The following is a 19209-nucleotide window of genomic DNA, read 5'->3' on the forward strand; positions in this document are numbered from 1 at the left end:
CAATGTCGGCACTAGTACAGTGTATATCCACCTTTCGCAGCAATGCAGGCAGGTATTCTCCCATGGAGACGATCGCAGAGATGCTGGATGTAGTCCTGTGGAACGGCTTGCCATGCCATTTCCAGCTGGCGCCTCAGTTGGACCAGCGTTCGTGCTGGACGTGCAGACCGCGTGAGACGACGCTTCATCCAGTCCCAAACATGCTCAATGGGGGACAGGTCCGGAGATCTTTCTGGCCAGGGTAGTTGACTTACACCTTCTAGAGCACGTTGGGTGGCACGGGATACATGCGGACGTGCATTGTCCTGTTGGAACAGCAAGTTCCCTTGCCGGTCTAGGAATGGTAGAACGATGGGTTCGATGACGGTTTGGATGTACCGTGCACTATTCAGTGTCCCCTCGACGATCACCAGTGGTGTACGGCCAGTGTAGGAGATCGCTCCCCACACCATGATGCCGGGTGTTGGCCCTGTGTGCCTCGGTCGTATGCAGTCCTGATTGTGGCGCTCACCTGCACGGCGCCAAACACGCATACGACCATCATTGGCACCAAGGCAGAAGCGACTCTCATCGCTGAAGACGACACGTCTCCATTCGTCCCTCCATTCACGCCTGTCGCGACACCACTGGAGGCGGGCTGCACGATGTTGGGGCGTGAGCGGAAGACGGCCTAACGGTGTGCGGGACCGTAGCCCAGCTTCATGGAGACGGTTGCGAATGGTCCTCGCCGATACCCCAGGAGCAACAGTGTCCCTAATTTGCTGGGAAGTGGCGGTACGGTCCCCTACGGCACTGCGTAGGATCCTACGGTCTTGGCGTGCATCCGTGCGTCGTTGCGGTCCGGTCCCAGGTCGACGGGCACGTGCACCTTCCGCCGACCACTGGCGACAACATCGATGTACTGTGGAGACCTCACGCCCCACGTGTTGAGCAATTCGGCGGTACGTCCACCCGGCCTCCCGCATACCCACTATACGCCCTCGCTCAAAGTCCGTCAACTGCACATACGGTTCACGTCCACGCTGTCGCGGCATGCTACCAGTGTTAAAGACTGCGATGGAGCTCCGTATGCCACGGCAAACTGGCTGACACTGACGGCGGCGGTGCACAAATGCTGCGCAGCTAGCGCCATTCGACGGCCAACACCGCGGTTCCTGGTGTGTCCGCTGTGCCGTGCGTGTGATCATTGCTTGTACAGCCCTCTCGCAGTGTCCGGAGTAAGTATGGTGGGTCTGACACACCGGTGTCAATGTGTTCTTTTTTCCATTTCCAGGAGTGTATATTTTGTACTTTACTGCATACTGTGTAACGTAAGTGCATAATTAAATATCGCTTGGAATATAGTTGCGAGGGGCGACAGTAGGTTATATTACATTGGTGAGGAACGGACTCTCAGTCTTATATGGGGTTCATGTTCTAAGAACCCGTAGCAGATTATTATTGATACCTTCCGAATCTGATGAACTAAATGTCGAATTCGTGCTAAAACCCATAAAAAAATGTAACTCGTTGTGCAACATAAGTCCTGCTATTTTACCTACAAGTCCATTCAGTAGTTAATCTTGTAATGTTTGCTTTACTTCTAAAAGATATTCATGTGTCAAATGGTTCTAGATACAGCTGAAGTTTCTTATTCATGTGTACTTTTATAATTTTACTCTTGAGGGTTATTGTAGCATGTATGTCTTTAGAGTCAATATGGTTCAACAATTCAAGCTGTGATGTAATTTCAGTGCAAACTCTACATTAAAGAGACATTTCTAAGTATGATCGATGGACTGAACAGAATTCGGACCCAACTACTCGGAATATGAGTGTAGTGGTTAAGACACTACACCACTAATACACCACGTACAGGTTGTTTTTCTTCGTTTTCTTCTTATTTTCGTAGATCGTAGAAGACGCAAGAACTTTCCGATGTACTTGTAAAATTGCAAAGTCAATTAAATGCTGAAAGTATGAAGGCTTTGAGCACACACAAATTTAGTTCAAGACGATAGAGAATTATTCAGACATTCAGCTCACCATCCTCAAAATACACTTACATGTTTTGTATGGATAATATCTTCATTGTTTATATTCCAGTCGGTGTTATCAGATCATCTCGGTTAAGAAATTCTTTAATTTCCATTACCGGTTAGATTCACTGAACATCCTCAGGTGCCGGATTTCAACATCATTAGCATATTTTGACATGTTTTTTAATGAGCAAGTTTCAGAAAACCTATGCTGTCTTTCTGACTGAGGTTGTCTAATTATTTTTTGGACCCCTAGCTATTTTCTGTATCACTCGCGACAGTTTGAACTGTGACACAAAGCTCGTTTATTTTAGTGGTAAATATCTTCCCACTCTTTGTTAAGACTTACGGAGTTCAAACGTTTTGACAAGGTGAAATGGAACTGAAATATGTATAAATTAACAACAGCAATTCCAGTGTAAAAATTGGTACTGATGTGTATTTATTACTCGTAACGGAAAGGCTAAAGTTGCTCTCCTACGATTATTGTCAGATATATTCAGACTCCAGTCACAATAATCTTACTTTAATCAACAAATTTTTGATATGGCCTTTGTTAATACCCCGCTGATACATTTTTTGTCCTGTCTCCACATGTGACTACTGGAGACGGTTTCTGCTAAATCACTAATATCTTGAACTGCTTGCATTTCTACAACAGTAGTTACATTAGATACAGAAAGCTATTTTTCAGCCCCTGTTTTACCGGACAGCCTCTGAAAATCACTTTTTTTAAAAGGTCTATCATATACTGAACAACGGAGGCAAAATGAAGTGTACATTAAAATTTTTACATAGAGCAATGTCTGTGGTAGGAATCTTTGAGTATTATTCTGATCATGGTTTCAAGGAAATTAGAGCAGTATAGCACTGAAAACATCTATTACCACAAATGTGCAAGAATTATTAATTCAAAGGCAACACACCTGCCAGGGATGGCTTCCAAAGTTCGTGTTGTGTCCACCGACAATCCTGTTGCTCCGTGTGTACAGCTCTCCACAACCTGTAAAATACAGTTTTTGCTGTTCTTGAATCGATTCATTTGGACAATCTGAAGGCGCTATTCAACGCAGAAAAGTGACGAAGCATGCTGTGCCGTCTTTTGCTTTAGTTACAGCCAATGTAGCTAAAAACAGCAGGATGTGCAGATATGAAAGAAAATCTTGATGCCATGCACATACAACATCTAATGACGGAATGAACCAGAAGCAGAGGTAAAATACAGTGTACAACACCAACGTGCAAATGCTTTAAGATATACAGAGCTATTCCAAGCACCAAATTTGGATTGTATCGCAGAATTTTTCTGAGTACAATCATAGACGCTTTCATCTCATTTATAACCCATATCCTTATGATAAAGAGCACATTATGCTCTAGTTTCCACGAATCTCCTTCATGCGCTCTTCGCGTAATATATAATTATTATTACTCCTTGCACCAAACTTCTAAACCAGTCGCTTATATGCAGCAAACGAATAGAATATTCCGGTTCTTGTGTTCGTTATCTAAGACGTCCTAGTTAATGTTTATTCTTTTGTATTGCAGATAAAAACCTGCTTTTAAACTGCTTATTTAGAACATGTAAGGCTTTAAAAAAAATTTGATATGACGAATTTTTCTATTCGTTTTGTCATTCCTCTTGTTTGAGCCACTAGTAAATAATTTTCCTTGTTACGAAATTTTGATAAAAAAATTTGGAAATGGGAACTGTCATAAGATGCTAGCTGTTACTTCTTTTCCTTTCAACTAATAATGCCGCGACGGGTAGCCGTGCGGTCTCAGGCGCCTTGTCATGGTTCGCGCGGTTGCCCTCGTCGGAGGTTCGACTCCTCCTTCAGGCATGGGTGTGTGTTTCTTACGTAAGTTAATTTAGGTTAGATTAAGTAGTGTGTAAGCCTAGGGGCCGATGACCTCAGCAGTTTGGTCCCCTAGTCCTTGCCACAAATTTCCAAAATTTCAATTACATAATTATTTAATTTTAAGAAATATGCAGTGGGCTTTTCATACATATTTTATCTCCATTATTAAATCGTATCAAAACTACACTTAAACATGTTTTACTAGCAAAAGTGTTTAAGAGAATGAATATTTGATTCATTTTTCCGATGCTATGTGGAATGAAACATAATTTTTACCTTTCGTATCCAGAATGAGAGAGGGTGGGGAGATGGAGCGAAGAATTTGAGAGCTCTGTAAAGCATTTACGAAGATTTCATTTAGAAAATGCCTTCCTTGCCTGCTACGCACGCAATAATTTAGGAAGAAACATGCAATCTATTGATAGAAGTATTTTGTTTCTTTACATGTGTACGAACGTCTGAAAGGATAAATTTCTTACTCTCCAGGTCAATTCCGCTTAACAGATAACTACACAGATTTTTCATACCTATAGGAAATCTCAGCATATTAACGTAACTGGGAAATACGATGCGTCCATGACTTATTTTTCACAACTGCACAGCTATTGGGCTAAAATTCATGTACGTTAAATTATGATGATAACTGGAAAGAGAGTAAAGAAGATTAGGGGTTTAATGTTCGTCGACTACGATTTGTTAGATGTGTAGCCGAAAATCGGATAGGGAAAACAGGGAAAATCTTAATTCCGAATGTTGAAAGGATCTTTGAAACCCACTCTTCCCAAATATGAGTCCGCTGCGTTAACAACTGGACCACCTCATCCGGTAAGTGAAATTAAAATTAGACTTTTCAAACTCGACAATTCTGGTATGGATACACCAACTAAAGCTGCAGATGACGACAAATGCCAAATATATAGACAGCTGCATAATCAACTAATGTTACTGGCTCTGGTATTCGATATCAAATTCTTCCTGTTCTCTTCCATTTATGCCCCGCAAAGCGAAGTAATACAAGACTCGTCTCAGGAGTAGTGGAATTCATTACGCGTCTGACTACCCTGATGTTAGTTTTCCATAGGCTTTCTAAATCAGTTCGGCGAAGGCAAGGATAATTGTGTCAACTTACCCTTGTCCAGTACGAGCTTGTTTTTTTTCTTTTTTTTCTAATGACTTAAACGTCAATAGGACCCTTCAATGATGAGGAAGCAATCAAATTGTAACTGTGTGGAGTACGTATTTGCCACGCGGGGTAGCCGCGTGGTCTGTGGCGCCTTGTTACGGTCCGCGTGCCGCGTGGCTCGCCGAGTCGGAGGTTCGAGTCCTCCCTTGGGCATGGCTGTGTGTGTTGTCTTTATCGTAAGTTAGTTTACGTTAGATTAAGTAGTATGTAAGCTTAGGGACCGATGACCTCAGCAGTTTCGTCCCATAAGATCTTACCACAAATTTCCAAGTTTAGGCGCTTACTGCAACACTCCCCCTCCCCCCCCCCCCCCACCCACCCTCATTACATCTATAATTTGATGCTTACATTCCTAGTTTCCATTTTAACACAGACTTCAAGGATTCGATGAAAGCTGATTCAGTCAAACGATTAGGAAGAAATGCAGCATTGGATCTATACTCGGGAGTAATCTATATCCCTATATCCTGATTTACGTTCTCCGTAGTGTTCCTAAATCACCTCATAGGATTATAGATGATTTCTTCAATAAGGCCGAGGCCGATTCCTTTAGAAAACCATGAGCAGCTGGCTAATGTTCCGTCGTTAATGGGAATGATGTCAAGAAAACACAAAAACTTAAATAAAAAGTTTCCAGGTATGTGACAGCGTCATCACGTTGTTTATAAAACTGTTGCAAGTGGCCACTATCAGCGTCACTTATTTGTTGTCACTAAATAAATCTCCCTGATGAATACCACTTCAAGAGTGTCTTGAACGTTTGTTCAGTAAATAAATTACGCTCATGTATGTTATTTCAACAGTATCTGAAACGTTGGTCAGTAAACAAACCACTTCGGTGAAGATCATTTCAACAGTGCCTGAAGTGTGGTCAGTAACTAAACCACTCTGATGAAGGCGACGCCAATAGTAACTGAAACGTTGGTCAGTAAATAATTCACCCTGACGAATGTCACTTCAACAGTATCTCAGACGTTGGACAGTAACAAATCACCATGATGAAAGTCGCGTCAACAGTATCTGGTACTTTATAAAAGACATATTTACGCCAGTGACTGTAACACTTTCTTTATTTCACGATTGAAATTTCGGCCTTAGGCGATTATCAAGTGAAGCTGAAAAATACAGAATGTTTTTAAATTATTTGACAAAATCGTTATCTATGTTGATACTCTGCCGATTATACAGGATAAAAATGCAAATGAGTAAGCATGTTACTTACATGTTATGGCTATTAAGCCATGTCAACCCAATGAGCTGACACATTTATATTTCGCTGTCATTACTATTAAATACGTTGGTGACGCTGTTACATAGTGCGAGCACTCATATCCATATGGCATACAACAACATAGTCTGTGGACACTCATGTTCGTTGGCCCATCACGAAAATGCTCATGCACTAAACTGCAGCAGCAGATTACTGTTTACAGGCTTCTGGTAGCCGTTTTGGCGCGTAAAGGGATTACAGATATTGTTTTTCTCTGTGTGGATACACAACGATTTTGTGAAATAATTTAAAAACATTCTGTATTTTTCATCTTCACTTGATAATGGCCTAAGGCCGAAATTGCAATCGTGAAATAAAGAAAGTGTTACAGTTACTGGCGTAAATATGATGTCTTTTATAAAGTTCTACATGACTGTGAATCCCAGGTATAAAAAGTTAAGTAGCTGGAACGTTGGTCAATAAGTAAATTACTCTGACGAATGCCTCTCCAACAGTGCCTGAAGCGTTGGTCATTAAATAAATCACTCTGCATGAAGGCCACTTCGACAGTATCTGAAACGTTGGGTAGTAAATACCGGGTGATCAAAAAGTCAGTATAAATTTGAAAACTGAATAAATCTCGGAATAATGTACATAGAGAGGTACAAATTGACACACATGCTTGGAATGACATGGGGTTTTATTAGAACCAAAAAAATACAAAAGTTCAAAAAATGCCCGACACATGGCGCTTTATCTGATCAGAATAGCAATAATTAGCATGACAAAGTAAGACAAAGCAAATATGATGTTCTTTACAGGAAATGTTCAATATGTCCACCATCATTCCTCAACAATAGCTGTAGTCGAGGAATAACGTTGTGAACAGCACTGTAAAGCATGTCCGGTGTTATGGTAAGGCACTGGCATCGGATGTTGTCTTTCAGCATCCCTAGAGATGTCGGTCAATCACGATACCCTTGCGACTTCAGGTACCCCAAAGCCAATAATCGCACGGACTGAGGTCTGGGGACCTGGGAGGCCAAGCATGACGAAAGTGTCGGCTGAGCACACGATCATCACCAAACGACGCGCGCAAGAGATCTTTCACGCGTCTAGCAATATGGGGTGGCGCGCCATCCTGCATAAACATCGTACGCTCCAGCAGGTGCTTATCAGCCAGGCTGGGGATGATGCGATTCTGTAACATATCGGCGTACCTCTCACCCGTTACGGTAGCAGTTAAAAACCCAGAATCACGCATTTCCTCGAAGAAAAAAGGCCCGATAACGTTAGATGTGGTAAATCCAACCCATACCGTGACTTTCTCGTCGTGCGATGGAGTTTCCACGAAAGTTCTAGGATTTTCGGTAGCCCAAATTCTGCAGTTGTGGGCGTTGACAGACCGTCGGAGCGTGTAATGAGCTTCGTCGGTCCACAACACGTTACTCAACCAATCGTCATCTTCCGCCATCTTTTGAAACGCCCACACCGCAAATGCTCTCCGCTTCATTAAATCGCTAGGTAACAGTTCACAACGCCGATGGATTTAGTACCTATAGCGTCGGAGGGTACGCCTCAGTGTCAACCAAACAGTAGTGTATGGAATGCCGGTGCAACGTGCGACTGCACGAGCTCTGACTTTCCGTGCGTAGACGAACCCGCTGTAGTCTCCATTTCTTCCTGAGCTGTCTCAGCAGCATTACGCCTTGTGCTCAGTCGGCTACTACGGGGTCTATCGTCTAAACAACCCGTGGCTTCGAACTTCGAAATCATTCTCGCCACAGCTCTATTTGTCAACGGACCTTCACCCGTTCGAATCCCCTTCCTATGGCGATAGGATCGTAACGCTGAACTAGAACATTCCCCATTCTGATAATACAGCTTCACTAAAAGCGTCTTTTCAGGTAACGTCAACATGCTGCGACTGCTGGCGCATCTGATGCTCTCTCATTACAGCTCCTTTTATACACGATTGTCATGCGCCGCCACTGACGTTTTGCTGTCCAGCGCCATCTGTCGGACATTTTGTGAACATTGTTTTTTTTTTGTTCTAATAAAACCCCATGTCATTCCAAGCATGTATCTCAGTTTTTACCTCTCTATCTACATTATTCAGTGGTTTATTAAGTTTTCAAATTTATACTGACTCTTTAATCACCCGGTAAATCTCCCTGATGAATGTCACCTGCAGCATTAGCCGAAACGTAGGCTTTATAAACAATGTGACGATGTAGTCACATACTTGGAAACATGACAAAGGGTATCAGAGACATATGCTGGGACAATACGCTGAACTACACATGCGTAATAGATCAGAAGTGAATATGGAAACGTATTTTGTTGGTCACCCCCAAAGTGGAAACCTAATAGTGTGAACTTAGGAAGGAGTGACATGAGAGCAGATAAGGAGTACTCCGTGCAATGAGAAGCCATCGACTGTATTTGCCTACAGCATGCGAGAAGCGATAGTTTGAAACAGACTTTCTACGCCTGGTGTGCTTCTACAGTGAAATTACGAACTACGTGTGGGAAAGAGTGCAGCTACAGAAGAGACGGAGTGAAGAGCAGGGGCGGTGCGTACCGCGAGAGTCGGGGTCCGGCGGCGGTCTGTGGCTGAGGCTGTGCTGGTCTGGAGCGGGCCGCACCACGATCTCGGGCCGAGGCGTCACCAAGGCCTCGATTATGCCTATCCCCTGACCCGGCTTGTGAGCGTAACCCGGCGGGTTCTCGTAGCTGTAACTGTAGTGTGGCCGCGTGTACGGGGGGAAACTTCCGTAAGGCGGCTTCCCGGCGTCGTGGTAGGACAGGTGATGGTCCAGCGGGCCGTGGTCGGACGTCTCGTACGGGGGCCTGCCGGGCTCTGGCGGCCTGTAGTACGAGGTGCCCGGCCTGGCGGTAGTGCTTTGGTAGCCGTGCCCGTGAGGCTTGCTCGCAGACCAGTAGTCGATGTGGTTGTTAGTCGGGTAAGTGTAGTAGACGTGCGGCCGCCGTTTTGGCGGCGAGGCGTGGAATCCGCCGGTGTGGAAGTTGGAGCTCGTATCCTGGTCGTCGACGAGCGAGTGAGCGTGGCTCGGTCGGTGCTGACTCAGGAACTCCACAGCTGCGTGTACGAGCCAGTTTAATTGCGACAGAAAACGAAGAAGTACAAGAGAATAATGGCTTCAAGGGGCAGAGTTTCTGCAGCGAGTGATAAAACCGTCCAAATCACCCAGAACGCCAGAGATATTATTCAGGACCTATTTGCTTGAAAGAAACTGCACTGTATCACCTTACGTTAACACTCGTTGCGAAGAATACAACTCTCTACTCGGTGATTCTCAGTTACGACCGTAGTGGTCGTAAGTATGGCAAAAAATGAGACCAATAATTTTAGTTATCTCGATTGTGCCCCAGTACGTGCAGTTATACCGTGTAATTTTGCTAAAGGGGAACAAACTGCAGGAAATGATGCCTGAGACGATCAAGCGCACACAGGATCATATGGACATAAGGCCAGAAATTTGTTCTAAGGAAGGTATGCCCATGTGAAGGTGGAAATAAAAGATCTTTCACAGTCACTCCGGAATCACTACCAGAAACGTGGTCCGCCAGCATGGGTAAGCCAGACGACCATTGTGAACATTACCAACGATAACTGCCACTATCCGGATCACTTGCAAGGCGTGAAAATCTTACTACCTTCAGATTAGCCTCTGTTGCAACGGTTTCGTTGCTGATTCGTCGCACAGGCCACCACGGTGCTGTCATTTATGTCGTTCATCCTATTCACTGAAGAGGCGGAGGTTCGAGTCCTCCCTCGGGCATGGGTGTGTGTGTTTTTCCTTAGGATAATTTAGGTTAAGTAGTGTGTAAGCTTAGAGACTGATGACCTTAGCAGTTAAGTCCCATAAGATTTCACACACATTTGAACATTTTGGAACAGAAGAGGCTACCTCTAAGAGGGATGGTAAGTCAACTACACAACACTCGCTTGTGGAGACTGGTTTCGACGGAAGAACGAGGTTCCATGTCAGAGTTGGTTCCTCACGACGGAACCACGAGTCTGGACAGTCGCTACCTGACACAGAAATGAATGAGACGCCCCCTCAAGAGTTTCCATATGGTACTGCTGCCAGAAGATTACTTACGTCACAGCGCAGCGCCGCTCACCCCACACTCTATCCCATCGCCGAGGGCGACAGCACCGTCTTAATCAGACCCAGTAGCGCAAGTTGCAGTAGAAGGCAGAACTGTACATCGAAGTTTAGAGTCAATTTTACGTGGGATGTTCGGAAAGTGAGGAACGATTCGTCGCGAAATGGAAACCACACTGAAAATCTAAACTTTTTCATTTTGCAACAACTAGCTACACCTTCCAGCTACTTCTCTACATAGTTTTTGCTCCAGACTTAGACATCTGTTGTAGCGTTGTATGAATTTCAAAATACCCTCATCATAGAAGGCAGCGTCCCGTGCTCGCCGACAATTTTTAAGCTGGACTGCAGCTCTTTATCTGTGGCAAAGTGAGCAGAGATGAAAATCTGATTGAGCCAAGTGCGGGCTGTATGGTGGGTGATCAAACACTTCCCACCGAAAATGCTGCAGGGGCGTCCTCATTGCCACCGCAATGTGTGGCCGAGAAGTCTCATGAGAAAGGAAGCGCATGACAGTTACGTTACGTGGGGTTGCATGAAATCAGGCGAAATCTCTCGGCCACCACTCATACTCGGCGGGAGACGTATCTCCAAAAGACTAGTACTACCCTCTGGTCTCTAGTAGCTTGCAACTGATGCACCGGTGCCACTTTACTGAGGTCCCCACACCCTCACACTGACAATACGACTGGGAATTGCATTGCGATTGCATACTACAGGCTCCCTGCCGACGTATCTCCAAGAGACTAATACTGAGTTCATGTATCTAGTACGTTGTAACTGATGCACCGCTGTCTCTTTACTGCAGTCAATGCACTCTCACACTGACGATGCATAACAGAAATTGCTTCACGATTGCATACTACAGGCTTTCTAGGTATATTTACGCGATCACTGTGCCCCAAAAACTGAGAAGAGATACATCGCGGTATTTACAGGCATACTAGAGACACTGCCCAACACGTCTGTGCAAGGTTTCATCGTATTCTTACTGTGATTTTCAGTTCGCTATTATCGTTCGTTACTTTTCGCATAGCCCTTGTACATTGAGATGCATCATTCTGTATTGTATCAAGTGATAAGTTATAGTGTGTAGTGACAGGAAAAAAAAAAACATGGACATTCCTGTGAACATAAATTGATTCCAAATTAAGTTTTTCAGATTGTTCAAGTTTTAATAAAGTGATTTAATATTTTGTGTGTGTTGTAGTATCTTCTCGACCTCCAACAGAAGTAAATATACGCTTGCGAGGATGCACTACAGTACCGACGGGAATGTCTCAAATGTCTTTTTGTCCAGCACCGCAGAGATGCCCCGTGGTATGGTGGCAGCAAACCATCAGCACTGGTTGAGCTTCAGCGTGTGGGTGGGAATTATTGGCGAACGCCTCAGGCAATCAGTCATCCTTCCACAACGTCTCATAGACAACGCGTATCTACACTTCCTGTGGGCGACCCCGCCTCCCCTGCTGGAAGACATGCCTTTGGTGGTATGAAGGGTAATGTGGCTACGTCATGATGGTGCTCCAACACGCTGCCTCCTTGTGTGTGGAGCTAAAACACTATACAGACAGAACACTCCCACTTGCTAGGTGTGTTCTCATGAGAACTTTCAAAAGCTGAAACATATCCTGGCAAACATCTTTTATGTCCACCTTCAAGTGGATGTAGCTCGCTTGGAACGCGTTTCCAGACATTTGTTCTTACGATATCTTTTGCCCCTTATCCTGTCATGGATCGTTTGCTGCAGTTTATTCCCATTTAGTTAAACCACTTTGTATGAGATCTTCATCTCTTAAGTGATGAAAATGACTGGTTTGTTAGATATTCTTAACGAATTTCCAAGACTCATTGTTATCGGAGCAGGTTACTTTGTCCGCCCAGGTGAATTGTCAATTGCCAATTTTCTATAGCGCATGGGATATATACACACTTTTGATAGCTGAATTATATTTCGCTTGAATATGACCGTAGAGATCCACTATTGGAACACTAGCTAATGTGAGTCGTTAATTACTGAAATACCAAAAACACGCCCAGAGGTGCATCATGTTCAATTACTTCAACTGTTACAGTGTTACTGAACGTTTAACCACTGATAAGATTGATTTTAAATGACAGTGAGGACACAGTTGATTATTAAACAGATCTACTTTAGATTTCTGACCCATCTCATCGTTCAGCAGTATTATCTCCATTTCTTTTACAGTCGTTTGGCTACTACAAGTTACCACATAGATACTATAAAATTACCTAAAAAATTGTGATGAGAAACTTATTTTAGGATTTTGATTTTAGTGTTCATGTATGAAAAGTGATCTTCCATTAGATGAAAGTTTAACGTTCATTCATTTTTAAGGATGGGAAATGTGACATCAACTTTATTTTTACGATACTTGGAATTCTTGCGATAATGCTTGCTTTAACTTTTGTGAGAGTGTAACAATAATTAATTACAGTACTGCTGTCATCTTTCAGAATGACGGTCCGTGATGAATTTTGGTTCTGACCTAAAGGAAGAAGTGTTATGCACATAAAGAAAGGAATATATGGTAGCAACGGAATTGTACTTAGAGTACCATCTCGCTTTCTCTACAAATCCCTTCCGATCTGGGCAGAATCTCACTCAGTCATGAACTTTTTCGTCTCTATTACTTTTGGCACTTGAATCTACACACATAAAAAAAAAGTTTTGCATCATCTCAGTTCCGAGAGTTCCGGAACCTGTACAGAAAAATGGAAAAGAGATCAACATAAACATCATTTCCGCCCTTTTTATTGCTAATGAAAACCTCACATTGCATGTTGTACCACCACACAGCGAGTCCTTCAGAGGTGGTGGTCCAGATTGCTGTACACACCGGTACCTTTAATACCCAGTATCACGTCCTCTTGCATCGATGCATACCTGTATTCGTCGTGGCATACTATCCACAAGTTTATCAAGGCACTGTTGGTCCAAATTGAACCCACTCCTCAACGGCGATTCGGTGTGGATCCCTCAGAGCGGTTGGAGGGTCACGTCGTCCATAAACAGCCCTTTTCAATCTATCCCAGGGATGTTCGATAAGGTTAATGTCTGGAGAACATGTTGGTCACTCTAGTCAAGCGATGTCGTTATCCTGAAGGAAGTCATTCACAAGATGTGCACGATGGGCGCACGAATTGTCGTCCATGAAAACGAATGCTTCGCCAATATTCTGCCGATATGGTTGCACTATCGGTCGTAGGATGGCATTTACGTATCATACAGCCATTACGGCGCCTTCCATGAACACCAGCGGCGTACGTCGGTCCCACATAATGCCACCCCAAAACAGCAGGTAACCTCCACCTTGTTGCACTCGCTGGACAGTGTGTCTAAGGCGTTCAACCTGACCGAGTTGCCGCCAAATACGTCTCAGACGATTGTCTGTTTGAAGGCGTATGCGACACTCATCGGTGAAGAGAACGTGATGCCAATCCTGAGCTGCCCATTTGGCACGTTGTTGGGCCCATCTGTACCGCGCTGCATGGTGTCGTGGTTGCATAGATGGACATCGCCGTGGACGTCGGGAGTGAAGTTGCGCGTCATGCAGCCTATTGTGCCCAGTTTGAGTCGTAACGCGACGTCCTGTGGCTGCGCGAAAAGCTATGTGAAGATGGTGGCGTTGTTGTCAGGGTTCCTCCGAGCCATAATCCGTAGGTAGCGGACATTCACTGCAGTAGTAGCCCTTGGGCGACCTGAGCGAGGCATGTCATCGACAGTTCCTGTATCTCTGTATCTCCTCCATATCCGAGGGCCGGCCGGAGTGGCCGTGCGGTTCTGGGCGCTACAGTCTGGAGCCGAGCGACCGCTACGGTCGCATGTTCGAATCCTGCTTCGGGCATGGATGTGTGTGATGTCCTTAGGTTAGTGAGGTTTAATTAGTTCTAAGTTCTAGGCGACTGATGACCTCAGAAGTTAAGTCGCATAGTGCTCAGAGCTATCCATATCCGAACAACATCGCTTTGGTTCACTTCGAGACGTCTGGACACTTCCCTTGTTGAGAGACCTTGCTGGCACAAAGTAACAATGCGGACACGATCGTACCGCGGTATTGACCCTCTAGGCATGGTTGAACTACAGACGACACGAGCCGTGTTCTTCCTTTCTGGTGAGATGACTGAAAATAGCAAAACTTTTTTGGATGTGTGTACATGTCGTCCCTAGAATAGGACCTAACCCACAATCGAAAAAACTTCTGACTACGTACGTTAGACAAAGGAGAGTACATATGCGCGACTGTGACATTTCAATGTAACACTCATTCAAGATGGGATCACCTCCCTTGAGACATACACTCCTGGAAATTGAAATAAGAACACCGTGAATTCATTGTCCCAGGAAGGGGAAACTTTATTGACACATTCCTGGGGTCAAATACATCACATGATCACACTGACAGAACCACAGGCACATAGACACAGGCAACAGAGCATGCACAATGTCGGCACTAGTACAGTGTATATCCACCTTTCGCAGCAATGCAGGCTGCTATTCTCCCATGGAGACGATCGTAGAGATGCTGGATGTAGTCCTGTGGAACGGCTTGCCATGCCATTTCCACCTGGCGCCTCAGTTGGACCAGCGTTCGTGCTGGACGTGCAGACCGCGTGAGACGACGCTTCATCCAGTCGCAAACATGCTCAATGGGGGACAGATCCGGAGATCTTGCTGGCCAGGGTAGTTGACTTACACCTTCTAGAGCACGTTGGGTGGCACGGGATACATGCGGACGTGCATTGTCCTGTTGGAACAGCAAGTTCCCTTGCCGGTCTAGGAATGGTAGAACGATGGGTTCGATGACGGTTTGGATGTACCGTGCACTATTCAGTGTCCCCTCGACGATCACCAGTGGTGTACGGCCAGTGTAGGAGATCGCTCCCCACACCATGATGCCGGGTGTTGGCCCTGTGTGCCTCGATCGTATGCAGTCCTGATTGTGGCGCTCACCTGCACGGCGCCAAACACGCATACGACCATCATTGGCACCAAGGCAGAAGCGACTCTCATCGCTGAAGACGACACGTCTCCATTCGTCCCTCCATTCACACCTGTCGCGACACCACTGGAGGCGGGCTGCACGATGTTGGGGCGTGAGCGGAAGACGGCCTAACGGTGTGCGGGACCGTAGCCCAGCTTCATGGAGACGGTTGCGAATGGTCCTCACCGATACCCCAGGAGCAACAGTGTCCCTAATTTGCTGGGAAGTGGCGGTACGGTCCCCTACGGCACTGCGTAGGATCCTACGGTCTTGGCGTGCATCCGTGCGTCGCTGCGGTCCGGTCCCAGGTCGACGGGCACGTGCACCTTCCGCCGACCACTGGCGACAACATCGATGTACTGTGGAGACCTCACGCCCCACGTGTTGAGCAATTCGGCGGTACGTCCACCCGGCCTCCCGCATGCCCACTATACGCCCTCGCTCAAAGTTCGTCAACTGCACATACGGTTCACGTCCACGCGGTCGCGGCATGCTACCAGTGTTAAAGACTGCGATGGAGCTCCGTATGCCACGGCAAACTGGCTGACACTGACGGCGGCGGTGCACAAATGCTGCGCAGCTAGCGCCATTCGACGGCCAACACCGCGGTTCCTGGTGTGTCCGCTGTGCCGTGCGTGTGATCATTGCTTGTACAGCCCTCTCGCAGTGTCCGGAGCAAGTATGGTGGGTCTGACACACCGGTGTCAATGTGTTCTTTTTTCCATTTCCAGGAGTGTATTTTGCTGTCTCTTCCTTAAGAAATACATTTTGTTAAGAAATTATCAATAATGTAGGCAGTAGAAACTATGTTCTTATGTAAACGTCCGCTAAATAAATAAACAAATATGCACAGTATTAGTCCACTTTTTTCACCGCAGTCAGTCACAGTGTGGAGTAAAATGTCATATTATTATTCACCGCTATAATATTTTATACTTTTAAGTCCTTAAACAAGCTGTACATCTTAGAGTGCCTTCAATATGTCAGAGGTTTGTTTCTACAGGAATGGAGAGAGACCAGAGTGAGACGAAAGTGAAACGGTGATGAGACTGTAGTGAGACTGGACTGAGACATGAGTGGTTCTGTAGTGTGACTGGAGTGAGACTGGACTGAAACTGAGCTGAGATTTGATTGAGACTGGACTGAGACTGGAGTGAAACTGAACTGAAATTATAGTGAGGTTGAAGTGGGGCTGGAGTGAGACCGAACAGAGACTGCACGGAGACTGGAGCGGGACTGGAGTCAGACTGGACTGATACTTGAATGAGATTGGACTGAGACTTGACTGAGGCTTGGGTGAGACTAGCGGGAGACTGGAATGAGATCGCAGTGAGACTGGAGTGAAACTAGACTGAGAACTGACTGACACTAGAATGAGTCTGGATTAATGTAATGTTATTGAGGACAGTGGATTTCTTATGCAGATTTTGTTCACAGTTTACAGCCACTAAACTGTCATGAATAAATAGTCAAAACAGAAATTTAATACGTTGTTCTTACTGTCCAATAGTTCTTTGTATGTTAAGCTAAGAAAATGACACGCACTTCAATAAACTTTGGAGGCAATATGGAACTCTAACCGTTGCTCTTAGGAATAGTCCACAGGATTACTAAGGGCGTAAAAGGGTGGAATATGGACAGCGGCGTACTTAGGTGTTTTATGTAGGAATGTTGTCAGCGCTTGTCGTGAAGTATGATGGGAACAAAAGAAAGTGTGTCAACTGTTACACAGGAAATGAGAGAGCAGCAGCCAGTCGACATGTTTCGAAGTAATACATTCGGAAGAAATAGTGAACATTGCTGTAAACGAGTATTATAAATTTAATTGCTCCTTGTTTGAGACGCAGCTATTTAAACTGTGCTGTATATGTAAACCAAAAAAGCGTCGTAACCCATAACATATTAAAAAAAGCAGAGAAATATTTCTCTGCCCCGCGCGGAGTGGACACGCTGTTCGAGACGCCATGTCACGGATTGCGCGGCCCCTCCCACAGGAGGTTTGAGTCCTTCCTCGGGCATGGGTGTGTGTGTGTGTGTGTGTGTGTGTGTGTGTGTGTGTGTGTGTGTATGTGTGTGTGTGTTGTTCTTAGTTTAAGTTAGTGTAAGTAGTGTGTAAGTCTAGGGACTGATGGCCTCAGCAGTTTGGTGCCTTAGGAATTAACACACATTTGGACATTTTATTTCTCTGCTCTGTGTTGCTACGCAATCGATCTGCGCGAGCACACTGAGAAAGTGGATCAATGTTTTTAATTAAATCATGCTAGGAGGTAGGTGGATCAATTTTTTAAAATTAGATCATGGGAGACGGTAGGTAGATCAATTTTGATTGCTGTATCGAACGTGCTACTCTATTATGAGTAAACGCTGATCCACCTACCTTCTCCCATGATATAACTAAAAAGCTTTGATTCACTTAGTCAATGTGCTCGCATAGATCGATTGCTTAGTCATTTCACCACCACATTTGATAAATTTTCGTATCTCTGTAATTAATCCATGAGACATGCACCTACAGACGACATCGCCGTGCACAACTAAATCACTTAAATCAATCAATTTCATAGCACTCGCTACTATAATCATAAATTATTTCTCTCAAAAATCATTAATACGCTGAAAAACAGCAAACAAGACAATGGTTTCAATTTCGGCGTCAGAAATACATTGCCTGCCTTCTCGCCTCTCATTGGTTATGTCCAAGAATCATCGCATTGGCTACGCGTTGCCAACCTATGAGTAGTAGATAAGCACCGCCATGACTGCCGTTGGCCCTGATTAAGACTTGAGCCTACTAAGGGTGTGTAACTTATCCACTAATAAGGTCGCATACAAGCCTCTCATTCAGACGAATTGTAAATACTTTTCGTTACAGTGGATTAAAGAGGTAGATGAGAAAGATTCAAAGAACAGCCGCACGATCCTTCAATGGGATTTCATAGTTGGTTGACTCCAGAGCGTCACAGAAATGTAAGTCTATAGGGACTTTTGAAAATCCAAAAGCATGAATTTCAAGTCGCGCGAGAAGTACAGTATTTTATATCTAGCTACGAGCATCAAAAATAATAATCCTGACCGTGACAATGGAGAAATTCACGACTTTACACAGGCATGCCGACAACCTTTTTTACCATCCACCATATGCGAAGGGAAAGAAAGAAATTTTCCTGGGACGCTATTACCTTCTGTCACATTACGTACGCTGGTTTTCCCGATAACGACGTGCTTGCAGATTTAGTGATTTCCCACGCTTTTGCTCTTACTGGTGTGCGATGTATCACATAAGCTATGATGGGGACTCACATACGAAAAGACAAAGACAGTCGAAGAGAAAGCAAGTACCCCTACACGGTCAGTCATATTCGAAAAGCACAGTCATGGTCGTTCCCATCTAACAGATAATGAATTATACGGCGAAGGGCAGCACGTATGGCCACAGAATTTTTTGACCCATGGGAGATGCTGAAAAACCTGGACTGGTAGACGCTTGAAGTAAGACTCCAACTATCCCATGAAAGTCTACTGAAATTTCCAAAAACTAGCAGTGAGTGTGGGATCTCGGAATGACTACAACGTTCTACGTATTGCGCCTGCAGAGACCGCGATAACAACATTAGGCTAATTACAGAATACACAGAGGCATTTAGACAAACATTCTTCCCACACTCCATTCGCGAATGGAGTTGGAAAAATTCCTGACAAGTAGTAGAATGGGAAGTACCCTCTGCCATGCACTTCACTCTGATTTGCAGAGTATTTATACAGATGTATTTGTAGATGATAGACGGATGAACATG

At 44.8% G+C, this 19209-nt stretch overlaps 1 protein-coding gene across 2 annotated transcripts in view; it reads right to left on the minus strand.

Moving 5' to 3' along the window:
* LOC124722024 (serine proteinase stubble-like) overlaps positions 1–19209 on the minus strand; it is a 364352-nt gene that overhangs the window by 53162 nt on the left and 291981 nt on the right. For both annotated transcript variants that reach the window (XM_047247205.1, XM_047247206.1), the window contains one exon: positions 2945–3021. In XM_047247205.1, coding sequence (XP_047103161.1) covers positions 2945–3021 — 77 coding nt within the window. The remainder of the gene's footprint in view (positions 1–2944; positions 3022–19209) is intronic.

Source organism: Schistocerca piceifrons, chromosome X (genome assembly GCF_021461385.2).
Source record: "Schistocerca piceifrons isolate TAMUIC-IGC-003096 chromosome X, iqSchPice1.1, whole genome shotgun sequence".
NCBI classification, from domain to species: Eukaryota; Metazoa; Arthropoda; class Insecta; order Orthoptera; family Acrididae; genus Schistocerca; species Schistocerca piceifrons.